Source organism: Hyposmocoma kahamanoa, unplaced genomic scaffold, assembly GCF_003589595.1.
Source record: "Hyposmocoma kahamanoa isolate Upper Pololo Valley unplaced genomic scaffold, ASM358959v1 213, whole genome shotgun sequence".
Classification (NCBI taxonomy): domain Eukaryota; kingdom Metazoa; phylum Arthropoda; class Insecta; order Lepidoptera; family Cosmopterigidae; genus Hyposmocoma; species Hyposmocoma kahamanoa.
In genome coordinates this window covers 1,112,718-1,124,825 of record NW_020653734.1, presented here as the reverse complement: position 1 = coordinate 1,124,825, position 12,108 = coordinate 1,112,718, and the positions used below count along the sequence as shown (strand labels likewise).

General features: G+C 43.2%; 1 protein-coding gene across 1 annotated transcript in view; it reads right to left on the bottom strand.

Moving 5' to 3' along the window:
• LOC113227687 (netrin receptor DCC-like) overlaps nucleotides 1-8,799 on the bottom strand; it is a 19,170-nt gene extending 10,371 nt beyond the window's left edge. Inside the window, exons 1-13 of the mRNA XM_026460658.1 lie at nucleotides 8,781-8,799; nucleotides 7,156-7,339; nucleotides 6,110-6,240; nucleotides 5,652-5,839; nucleotides 5,182-5,336; nucleotides 4,792-4,892; nucleotides 2,545-2,774; nucleotides 2,317-2,483; nucleotides 2,119-2,240; nucleotides 1,541-1,967; nucleotides 1,037-1,160; nucleotides 314-466; nucleotides 30-245 (exon numbers count right to left, since the gene is read on the bottom strand). Coding sequence (XP_026316443.1) covers nucleotides 30-245; nucleotides 314-466; nucleotides 1,037-1,160; nucleotides 1,541-1,967; nucleotides 2,119-2,240; nucleotides 2,317-2,483; nucleotides 2,545-2,774; nucleotides 4,792-4,892; nucleotides 5,182-5,336; nucleotides 5,652-5,839; nucleotides 6,110-6,240; nucleotides 7,156-7,339; nucleotides 8,781-8,799 — 2,217 coding nt within the window. The remainder of the gene's footprint in view (nucleotides 1-29; nucleotides 246-313; nucleotides 467-1,036; nucleotides 1,161-1,540; nucleotides 1,968-2,118; nucleotides 2,241-2,316; nucleotides 2,484-2,544; nucleotides 2,775-4,791; nucleotides 4,893-5,181; nucleotides 5,337-5,651; nucleotides 5,840-6,109; nucleotides 6,241-7,155; nucleotides 7,340-8,780) is intronic.
• Nucleotides 8,800-12,108: the final 3,309 nt, after the last annotated feature.

Genomic DNA, 12,108 nt, shown 5'->3' with positions numbered 1-12,108 from the left:
GCCCGGCCGCCGGCCGGGCGGGCGCTCACCGTGGCGCCCGTGGAGACGGCGCTGACGTTGGCCGGCGGCGCGGCGGGCACGTCGCTGGGCGTGCGCACGCGCAGCTCGCCGGCCGGCGCGCCGCCCGCCGCCGCCACGCGCAGCCAGTACGCGGTGGCGGCGCGCAGCCCGCTCAGCGTCGTGGCCACGACGTCGCCGCCCAGGTCGGCGTCCACGTACTGGAACTGCTCGCGGCCGCTCTCCGCCTGCAACGCCACCGGCCCTTGCACGTCGCCCGCTCTCCGCCGGCGGGAGTGCGGCGGTCGCTACGCACCTCGCTGTAGTGCACGGAGTACTTGGCGGGCGGTGTCGGTGCGGCGGGCGGCGACCACGATACGCGCACGGCGTGGGGACCGACGGCCTCGGCCCTGACGTTCGTGGGGGGACCGTACGTCAGCTCCTCCTCGGGGGTAGTCACCTCGATTATCTGTTCGCGCAAATATTTATTCTTCTTCTTCTTTGTAGGAAATCTCGTCTCCGGCAAAATAAAATTCATTTGCGTTATTAGTCCGACAATATAGCGACCGAAATAAACAAAATCTGCAAGTAAACGTCACTGTAGGCGTACGGTTTCAAATTATACCTCATATATACCAAGGGCCGTACAAGTGATCCCTGCGGTACTCCCTATTCTAAATATCCAATAAAATCCGACAGGAGTCCATTATCTTGCTGGAAACTACAAAGTTAAAACCGCGATAATGAACAGAGCTTCGTGTATTTGTAAAGAGACACAACTCCACTAGAATTTTGAGAACAATATTTAATACAGAAAGTAGTAAGCTAGTCGAAAGCATCATGAAAGTCTTCAATCGTAATTGAGTACTTTTATTTCCGAATCCCTCGCCTTCACTCTGAACAATTAAATGAAATAGGATTTAAATGTATATGTATCTCTCTCTCTCTGTCTCCCTCTTTCTCTCTCTCTGTCTCCCACTCTCTCTCTCTCTCTTTGTCTCCCTCTCTCTCTCTCTCTGTCTTTGAGAAGAATACGCACTTGACTGGGCGGCGACACGGCATGTTCGGTGAAGGCCAAGATAGCAAACTGATAAGTTGTGTTGGGCTGAAGCGACGCTACGTTCATCTCGTGCTTGGAGGGGCCGCCGCGGGACACGCGCTCTCTGTTTTCCAGTCCACAGATATTATACTTTTTTAAGTGTTACCATTTTATGATTAATAATATTAGGTTACAAAACGATTGATATTTTGTTGTAGTATTACTTCAGATAATAAAGTTTAATAACACAATTATGCTATAAATTGCTGCTTACTATTTCGTGTTATATAAACCAACGACTCATGGTGATTTAGATCATACAAGTCTAAGGCTGTTTGGGAAGTTATGCTTCGTGAATCTTTTGCGACACCCAAGTGCTCTTTTCACGACTGTAAAAAAAATTGCTGAACCCGTGCTCAAAACTAGAAACATTCGCTTAATAGCCGTATGAACTCTGACCTAACCTATTACTACTTTTATAATAAGCTAAAAAATTGTTCTCACCTCTCACTCCCTTTCACCTTATAGACAACAGCATAACCCTGAATTTCCTCATTCTTAGTCTCCGGCTCTTCCCAGCTCAACGTCACAAACCGATGCTTTACGATTACCGCCTTTAGCCCTCTCGGCACAGAGACGATACTCTCGTTACCTTGTCTCGATACATCCAGATCTTTAGCCGCGTGTAAAAAGTTCAAATTGTTGTCATACACGTCTGTATATGAATTGTCGTATATAGGTTGCGGGGTGTACGCTGATGACGTTTCTCCCAAGTCTAAGTCTAGGTCATCGTAGGAATCTAGGTCACCAGTTCGATCTAGGTTTTGAGAAGGTTCCGGATCGGGGGGAGGGTCCGCGAGAGGGGAGGAAACGAGGGTATTGAAAATGTCTTGGGTCGATTTGGTGTAGGTTTTTTGGGTGCCGTTTGTTTCTGAAAAAAGATTTACGAAACGAACGTAAACGAAAGGAAAAACAAAATCAAACAAAAGTAAAATGATAAAATAAAATAAGGTATAACATAAAGCGAGCCGAAACGAAGATGACGAGGGAGGACCGACGAACAGCGGGCAGACCGTACGTACCGAGGTCCGGCGGGGCGACCTTGAGTCGGAGCGCGGCGTGCGCGGAGCCCGCGGCGCTGCTGGCGAAGCACTGGAACATGCCGGCGTCCACCAGCAGCACGCCCTGGATGCGCAGCGACGTGCTGCACAAAGGCGCGAACCGTGCGGTCATGCACCGGAAGAGAAGGAAGAGGAGCCCTGTCCAAACAGGGCACTCACCCGTCCACCAGCGCGATGTCGTGCTGGTTGGGCGACAGCGGCTCGCCGTCCTTGAGCCAGCGCACCCTCGGCGGCGGGCGGCCGCGCGCCTCGCAGCGCAGCGTCACGTCGCCGCGCGTGCGCGCCGCCACCAGCGGCCCCGACGGCAGCTGCACGCGCGGCGCCGACTGCAACGATCGCCGGTCAAACTCCGCCGCGCGCGAGGCCGCGCCCGAGGAACCCGCTTACCAGAACGTGCAGCTGGGTGGTGTGGTCGGCGGAGTCCAGCCTGTTGTGGGCCCGGCAGGTGTAGGCGCCGGCGTCGAGCGCCCGCGCCGACTGCACGCGGAGCGAGCCCGAGCCCGCCAGGTAGAAGCGCGAGTCCAGGTCGGACAGGTCGATGGCCACGCCGTTGTTCAGCCACGACATCTCCGGCTTCGGGTTGCCCACCGCCGCGCAGTCGAACGTCACGGACGCGCCTGGAAGCGCGGAACGAGCAAATAGTTTCGATTAAGCAATTTTGCGCTTCATGTTGATTCTAACGCATATATTCTAAACTTCATTCTAATGCGTACATATTTGAGTCTGTAATGTAATATATAATTTCTCAATAGACTTGTAGCTACCCAAATCAAACCCTTTCTCTGTGACTCACAGCATGGTTTTCGGCCGAAACGATCTGTAGAAACAAACCTGTTGACCCTGGTTGATTCCATTTCCGAACATCTGGATAGGGGAATACAAGTAGGCGTGTTGTACCTTGACTTTCAAAAAGCTTTTGACCGTGTAGACAATGATGTGCTTTTAAGGAAGTTATGTAGCATTGGTTTCTCACCCAAACTACTCAAGTTCTTTGCTAGTTACCTACGTGACAGACAACAGTACGTGCAACACGGATGCTTTGTTTCGGAAACTTATCACACCCGATCTGGAGTAAGCCAGGGTTCGATTTTGGGTTCGTTACTTTTTGGTATTATGATTAATGACCTAGCCTCAGTATGTAAGTACGCCAGATGTCTGCTCTATGCTGATGACCTCAAGCTGATTTACGGTATCCAGCAACTCTCTGATATTGAATCGCTTCAGGAAGACATTAACCGGATCTATCAGTGGAGCATCGATAACAGGCTTCTGTTCAATCTTGAAAAGTGTTCAGTCATAACTTTTGGCCGTGCCCGTCATCCTTTTTATGTCAAATATGTGTTAGGTACTGAGCTCATTACCCGTGTTGACTCTATTAAGGACTTAGGTGTCATTTTTGATACTCATCTTAATTTTCACGAGCATATCAAAGCGCTAGCCACCAGTTGCTATCGGAAGTTAGGGTTCGTTATACGCAATTCCCGTGATTTTTATGATCCTAGAGTCATCACACTTGCTTTTACTGCTCTAGTCAGAAGTAAATTAGAAGCTGCTTCAATAATTTGGAACCCTCATGGGACAACTTACATCGAACTTCTAGAGAAAATTCAAAAGACATTTTTAAGATATTTATATAAGTCAATGTATGGATACTATACATTTTTATATCCTTCGAAATTCCTTCTTGGCGTCTTGGGTTTTAATTCTTTGGTAGTAAGACGTAATTTTAGTCTGATGGCAATTACTGGTAGGATCCTGCGCGGAGATTCTGATTGCCCCCCCGCTAAATAAATTTAATCTGCGTCCACGTGGTCACTATCTTCTGGCAGAGCCGGCACTGCGCACTGTGGCACACAGTAAATCGCCACTAGTTCGCGCTCTGCACTGTTTTAATGCGCTTCTCGTATCTGCACCAGAATGTGATGTGTTCACAAGTAGATGGGTGACTGTGCGTGATGAATGTTTGAAGTTTTGTGAGATGATGGATGAACGACTATCATCTACGATTTAAAAATAATTTTATGTTGTATGAATTTCACAGTGCCTTAGTAATTTACTGTTATACTGTGTAATTTTATGAAATAAATAAATAAAAATGTAAACATTTTGGTAGTGTAATGTAGGTATTTTGTATCATATACATTTTATGTTTCAATACATGGCACACAGGCCTACAGGCACTACAGGTCTACTTCCCCGTAATTCAGGTTTTCCTATACCTATCTCGGGCACCGGTCTCTCACAAAACAGTTTGACCAATTTTTATATTTGTGTTAACCTTAAGTCCCCTACTCTCAAGCCTGTTTTGTGATTCAGAAATAAAACATCATTTCTTCATTTCAGTGGCTATAATGGGAAGAAAAAAGTTCTGACGGTTTTATTTGAGGCATTACAGTCAAGTTAGCCACCATGCAATAATACTATTTACGAACAAGTGTGATGAAAAAAACTACTTTGAATCTTTTTCTTAACCCATTTGATTGAAAATTATTTAGAAACACATCTCTTAGAATTGCTGTGCGCTCTGTACGGCACACTCGACTGCTTGTACTAAGCCGGTCTCCTTGTCTAAAAAGTAACTTCTCCCCTTTGCCAAAACGAAAATTTGTCACCGGCAAGGCCGCAGTCACTTACCCTCCATGACAGTGGCCGGCTGAGGTGTGGCGATGAACCGCGGCGGTGACTCGGTGCCCGCCACATCCGCGTTCACGCGTAACTCCATCTCTTCGCTCGTCCTGTCCATTTACCACAATACTTGCTTATTACTATTACATCAAGAATTTTAACATCGTTCCTCTAAGAGATAAAGATGCATATATACAAATATGTGCACGCTTCCATTCTTAATATCGCTGTCTTTCTCTGATGAACGCTTTGCTTCACGATAAGGAGAATTCGTGCTTTCGACTATTGCACACAAATGTACATTTTAAGAGACTTATACCGCCAGGGCTTCGTTCGGAGGTAAAGCTACTGGAAAGGTTTACATCCAGTAGAGGACAGTGGTAGTCCGATTACACTGACTTGTAAAGCTGCGGGTGCGAGGCGAGCGCGACTCGACACCGGTACGACGCCGCGTCGTGCGCGCGCAGAGGCTCTATCTCGAGTGCGCCGCTCGGCGTTATTGCAACTCGCGCCGATTCCAGGCGCACCGGAGAACCGTTCTTCAGCCACGTCACCTGGAATGTGCACATGCAGGGACTAATGTTCTATAATACATATAACAATCATGATTTATAGCTTGATGAGGTCAGTGGCTCCCCGAGATGTTAAACAACGCACCAGCAAGATATTCTGTCCATAATATAGTACTTTCCCTAAATGTCCCGCAGCCGCGGGACACCCGTACATGTGCACATGAAGCCGGCATCTTTTAAAACGAAGAAATTACTTCAGTAAAGATTTACGGTAAGCGAACCGAAGGCATTATTAGGGCAACTATTTTCATTCAGACCAGATCAGATGTCTAGGCAGACGTTGAATGAATTCCTCACGTTGAGTTTGAGCGTCGGCGGCATGATGTGAACTTTGGAAGCGCCATAAACCCTGCGGTCGGGCGCGCCGCCCGCGCTCAGCACGCGCAGCGCCAGCCGCGGCGGCGCGCGCAGCCCGCACGGCAGCAGCACCGGCCCGCCCAGCACGCCCAACACGCTGCGCGCACCGCCACTCACTTCTGGCAGCTCTGCAAGGCAGGAAACGAGTCAAGTTCATTTGAGGGAACAAGGTCCGGCTGCAAACGGCGACGCGTTATTAAAACAGCTGACCTGAAATTCATCGTGACGTATACATTATTGTACCCATTTCTGAATATTTGAAATTAGAGAGATTTGAGATCAATTCGAACAAGATTTGTCAGTTCCCACGTTTCTGTTGAAATTCGTACAGCGAGATACTATAACACCGGACAGTCAACAGGACGGCCTCGCATGGCCATTGGATCTACCGACAGTACCTGCGAGGAAAACAGTAGCGAGTCTCGAAACGATGGTACCGATGCCGTCGACGCTGGCTACGCACTGGTACTGCCCCGCGGTGGACGCGGACATGTTCTCGATCACCAGGGACCCGTTAGGCAGCTGCTTCCTGTAACAGACAACACCACTTCATCAGCACTACTAATGTAAAGAATCCAGAAGAATGTACGACATAAAGATTAATTGAAAGGATCATAGGAAGGTAAAGTGTTAATAACTACGGTATTTGTGCTACAAAATTAATCAGCCATACCTCTCCTGTAATTATTTGGATATCTGTAAAAGGCACCATATTCTTCCCCTCCAGCTGCGACGTGAAATAGCAGACATTAGCTATCTCCTTAAGATTACTACCAACCTTATTGATTGCCCCGAACTTCTATCTGAGATTTCCATAGTGGTTCCAACAAAGCATCTTCGTACTATCACTACAATTCACTTGCCTGTCGCATTAACTAATTATAAACAAAATTCATTTATTTGGCGTGCAAGCAACTACTTTAACAAAATTTCAACCCTTTTTGATCTTGATCTTTTTAATACTAGCAGTGCGTCCGCAAGGAATATATTGTCGCGTTCGTTTTTTAACATTTAAGTTGTGCAAGTAGCAGTGGTAGCAAGTACTATTAAATATAAATATAAATTTGTTTGTATAACATGTATTTGTATATTATTATGTATTTGTTTGTAGTAGAATGAATTGTATTTATGTATTTTTTGTACTGAGTTTTTCAATGTGTCAATTTTTATTACTTAAATATTTATCAGTAGGGAACTATTTGCTTTTCTACTATTAATATAATTTCTATTGTAATAGCACTTAAGCTGTTTGTACCCTCTAAGATAAAATAAATAAATAAAAGATAAAATAAATAAAATAAAATAACCACAATTTTGCTGAAACGTCCGTGTGATTTACTAGGAATTTAAATTACAGTCTGAACTTAATATTGGGCTTCAAGTCACACGACCAAGGAAGGAAGGACGAAGTGGTGATAACCTACCAAACGATGACATAACATACCTGTACTTGTCATTTGCTGACACGGCATGCTCTCTGGTAGGCATCTGCGCGCTGTGCCTCCACGCTATTCTAACGACGCCTCCCGCCACCGCCGCGCAGTTGAGCACGGTGCTCTCGCCCGCTGCGACCACTGCGTCTGACGGTTCCCATGTTAGACGGATCCCTTCATCTTGGTCTTCGCCTCCTGGAAACCATAAAAATCCGGTTAACAAAAGACCTCGATCAATTTGGAGTTCAGCGTACAGCAAAGACAAAGATCCCTCATCGAAAAAGGCAAAAATTATACAAATTATTAGTTCACTACAGAATCAGATCGCTAATACGTGAGGCGCACTATAAGTTTCCGGATTGAATAAGAAAAAAATACTATCAGAAATTAATTTATTGTTTCCAAAATATTCTCCGTTAGCGTTAATGCACTTTTTCATGCGAATGAACCAATTTTCAAAACATTCGCCACTCCTCCATGACAATCTCTGAAACATATTTTTCATACTCTTCGACAGCCTCTTCAGGTGATGAAAATCGTTAACCGCGTAACTGGTTCTTAACTTTTGTAGATAAATAAAAGTCATAAGGTGCCAGGTTGGGACTGTACGCGGGATGGTTCATAAGGTCAACGTTGTTCACCTTCAAAAATTCGTTTGTCTGTCTGGTCGTGTGAGAACGGTTTACGGTTATTTTTACGGAGTTTGTCAATAACTTCCGGCAAACAAATGGTCGTGTACCGATCACTATTCACGGTACAACGATTCTCCAAAGCAATAGTAACCACGTGTCCAGTTTTATTTAAAAAAAGAAGCAATCATCTGCTTAGGCACTTCGCACGCGCGCCATTTTGAAAGACCCATACGCTCGATTGCTGCTTTGTTTTGGGTTCGTAACTATAAAGCCATGTTTCGTCACCTGTTACTATGTCCCACACCAAATTTGACGCCCCTTCATTGAATCTGGTAAGCATGGCAAAGCATCAAGTGACGCGATCCGCTTTTTGTGCCTCAGTCAAATTGTGTGGGATCCACCGAGAACACAGCTTTTTCACACCTAAATGTTTGTGTAGTATTGATTGTATTTGACTCATGCCTATGCCTAAAGATGCCCGAATGTCATGGCATGTCACATGCCTGTCTGTTTTGATCATACGGTGCACAGCATCGATGTTTTTGTTGTTCACAGCAGTGGACGGGCGACCATCACGAAATACGTCACTGAGATTCACACGACCTCGTTTGAATTCTGCAAACCAGCTATAAATAGTCGCCATGCATGGTGCTTCATCGCCAAAAGCAGTTTGAAGCCGAGCGAAGCTCCGCTGAGCTGTTAAATTACACTTAAAGTCGTAGAAATTCATACTACGAAAATTTTCACGAGTTAAATCCATGGTGATGTAGACAACCAATTTCTAAAATGTCGCCACAATGTAAAATCAAGTGACAGTCAGATGAAACAAACTGTATTGTACAGCCAAAGAGTTCCATTATCAAATGTTGTAATTACTTTTTAAATATTGTTTATGTCAGTGGCCATTTCCGGAAACTTATAGTGCACCCTATGTACACAATAAAACATAATTATATAATAAAGAATGTTCAGTGTAATCTTGTTACGCAGCTCATTCCACTCACCACCCCTTATTGAATCCATTGTATCTCCAATAAAAGGATTGCTCGTTTTAGAAAAGACCCCGGTTTAACTTGACCCCTCCTACCGTAACGTACTGAATAAATCGGAGGCTGGTTATACTTGTATTGTTTCAAATTAAACTGGTCCCTTTAGGCGTAACATCATATTCAAAGATTTGCGCTCTTACGTTTGTCCTCAAAATTTTAAAGGTCAACTTTGTTTGGCAGCCTTTTGCTTTAGATCCTCCCAGATTATTCTGACGTATAATAACACTACACCTTGAGCAGATTCCAGTTCAACTTAGATTGGTATCGTTTTCGCTTGTTTCGCTGAAGTGCCTACTTAAGAGGGTGTAGTTAAATTTTGTAGGGTCAACAGATATAATACATATAGATAGTACGTACACTAAAGCCTGTATTGGATATGTGATATTAGTTTCTTTGTTAATTTGTTATTTATTTTAATTATTAATTCAAAGATCGAATTATAACAAAAATTCCTTCGATCCGGCTGGATTCGAACCAGCGCCTTCAGAATACTGTGCTGAAGGCGCAGTTTTTAATATAACTATCACAAACTAGTAGAGTCATTTCACAAAACTTTACGACAACCGCTCTAGTGGTCGGTGCTTTGAAACCCTGTAGAGTGCACGTTTTGCTTGGCATTGCAAAAAGGTTGCGTGCGCGCCGCCCTAAGCGGCCCACCGTGCTAGTATAACGATCTGGCACAAATAGACCCAGTCTTTCTAAAACAGAAGGATTATCTATACTATGTCGTAAGAGCAGGCAGTAATGAGTAAGCAACATAATCTTTCGCTTTCAAAGAAAACATTCCAATTTACTGGATCCCAAACTGGTATTATTTTCTATTTGGTAGTATTTCCTCTAATGAAAAATCCCAAACAGACATAAGACTGCAGTACTAATTAATATGTTTTAGTTTATTCTAATTTATATGATTAATTAATAATAAATTGAACTTAATAAAAATTCATTCAATAAAATAATTTGTAAAACTTAATGTAGCGTAAATTGGAATGTTTTCTTTGTAAAATTAAAAAGAAGGTATTTTTTATTTAATTAATAACTATTACAACTATACTGAAAAATAGGATGGTTTGCATCAATATTAGACATAACTGGTAGAAGACTGTACCACCTTAGTCAACCGTGACCATGGGACCTGTAAAGGGCCCGAAACGTCGGTTTGTTTGAAAAAATAAATATACACGATTAAAAAAAAAAGTTTCATTTTCTATGAAATATATTTGTTTTTGCAAAAGTTTGATTTATGTTCTCATGAATACGATCACCAGATGGGCATTTTTGAACTTTTATAAATTAAAAAAGAAGAATAAAATTAAACAAATACAGACAGTAGTTCTCTAATAAGCTCTGAATGGCATTGCAACTGTTATGGATAGGCGTGTCGCTTACCACCAGGGGCACGGCTTGTTCGTCCTGTCACTTGGTATCATAATAAATAAGAACAGCTTTATTTTGTTTTTATAAAGTTCAGAAAATTCTCCTGGAGACCGTACTATGTGCCTACATAATAATTTAGTCTTAAGTAACATCATTTCAGCGTAAGCCGTTTGCCAGAGCTTACCCTTTTAATGAAATTAAGTTTGGTCGTCAAAATCTGATTGAAGTCGAGGCATATGCGCCCAAGTCGAACTTTTCTTTAACGACCTCCATTGAAACCTCAAGTGGCAAATGCGAGACTGGATTCACTCGCACGCAATTGCCGCCTCTCGCGGCACAAAAAATTTAAAACAAAATGCAATCTACTTGTAATTGCAGAAAGTTGTGAACGTGTCTTTATCCTTTACAATTATTTTTTAACGATATTTTTGCTTCTTAAAGTGGAATAACCCTAAATGCAAAGTGGACGCAATGCCTCTCAAAGGATCAAGCTCTTCAGATCCATGACGGGCTCCACGAGGCTCTTGAGACTCTCCGGGGCTCTTACAGATTGTATCGCTAAGCATTATGATAAACAACAAGGGATCGAGATGTAATCATTGTACAAAGAGCACTCAGCCAAACTGGTCTTCTTTTTAAATATACAAATGGTTTCTATGAACATTATTCAGTTTATTAAAGAGTTTATTAAAGGTGCACCACACAAAGAAAGTTACACAGCTTGGCAAAAGTGTCCTCAACAAGAGGATATAATATGCTCGGAGGGAAATTGAAGCACTATTTCAGTGTATAGTTCAACATCGTATAGCAAAAGTCCATCACGCATATTAAGTAACACCAAGTTACTTACTAGTCATAGATGTATACGTCGCGGCGCGTGGCGGTGGCGTCTTTGGCGTGAAATCAGTGTGGCATTATATTCAGGTTTTTTTAAAAACACTAAAATATTATTTTATCACACTTGCACGTAAATAGTGTGATTGCATGCGGGCTAACCTCACTATAATGCCCCAAATAAAACTCTCGGACCTTTTTAATTGTCATTGTCGTGAAATGAGAAGAAAAAAGACCCGATGGTTTTATTTGGAGGATTATAGTTAAGTTAGCCTGCATGCAATACTTAGATAATGCATGTTTTGTCGTGCACGTTAGCCCGTTATTATAATTATTGTGTCGTGTATTTTGGTCTGCAAGAAGATATTTCTTATAGAAATAAGCAGTACCTTTTGTCCGGGTTTCGGTTTTACTACTTGTGATTTGTGTTTTCCTGTACAATAAATAGTTAAATAAATAAATACAATCATATTCAAATTCAATCATCTTTACTCGCAAATGTGACAAAAAACATTGTAAGTTTCACGGGCGGTACGTGAATTACGAGACTCGACTCCGACAACCCTCAGTCTTCGACTTCGGGCTTCTAATAGAGTCTCACTCGTAATTCCTTATTTACCGCCCTTAATACACAATGTACTATTAAAATACAACCTTTGTATTCTCATCATCGGATCAAAGTTGCCATGTTATTGTAATGTCATCGGATTTCCATAGTATACCAAATATCAAGTCGATCAGACAAATGGAAGTCTTTACAACTGATAATCTTTAAACAGAACTGGCGGCGGGCGGCAGCGCGTATTTCTATAGACCATACTAACGAACTGTCGTTAGTATGGATGGCCACATTTACATTTTCCCTCCCTCCCGAAGTGCTCCTAATGCAGTCATTACGGCACTTCGGGAGATATATCTGTTTGTTTGCTCTTTTCTGTCCTCAGTATTGCAGAAATTGCTGTTGTGACAAAAGAAAAATATTCCTAATGATCGGGGGAAAAGTTACGTAGGCCTGTGTTGTAGTGATTCAGTCGAAGTGACGCACGTAGTAATACAAACTAAATGAAACTAT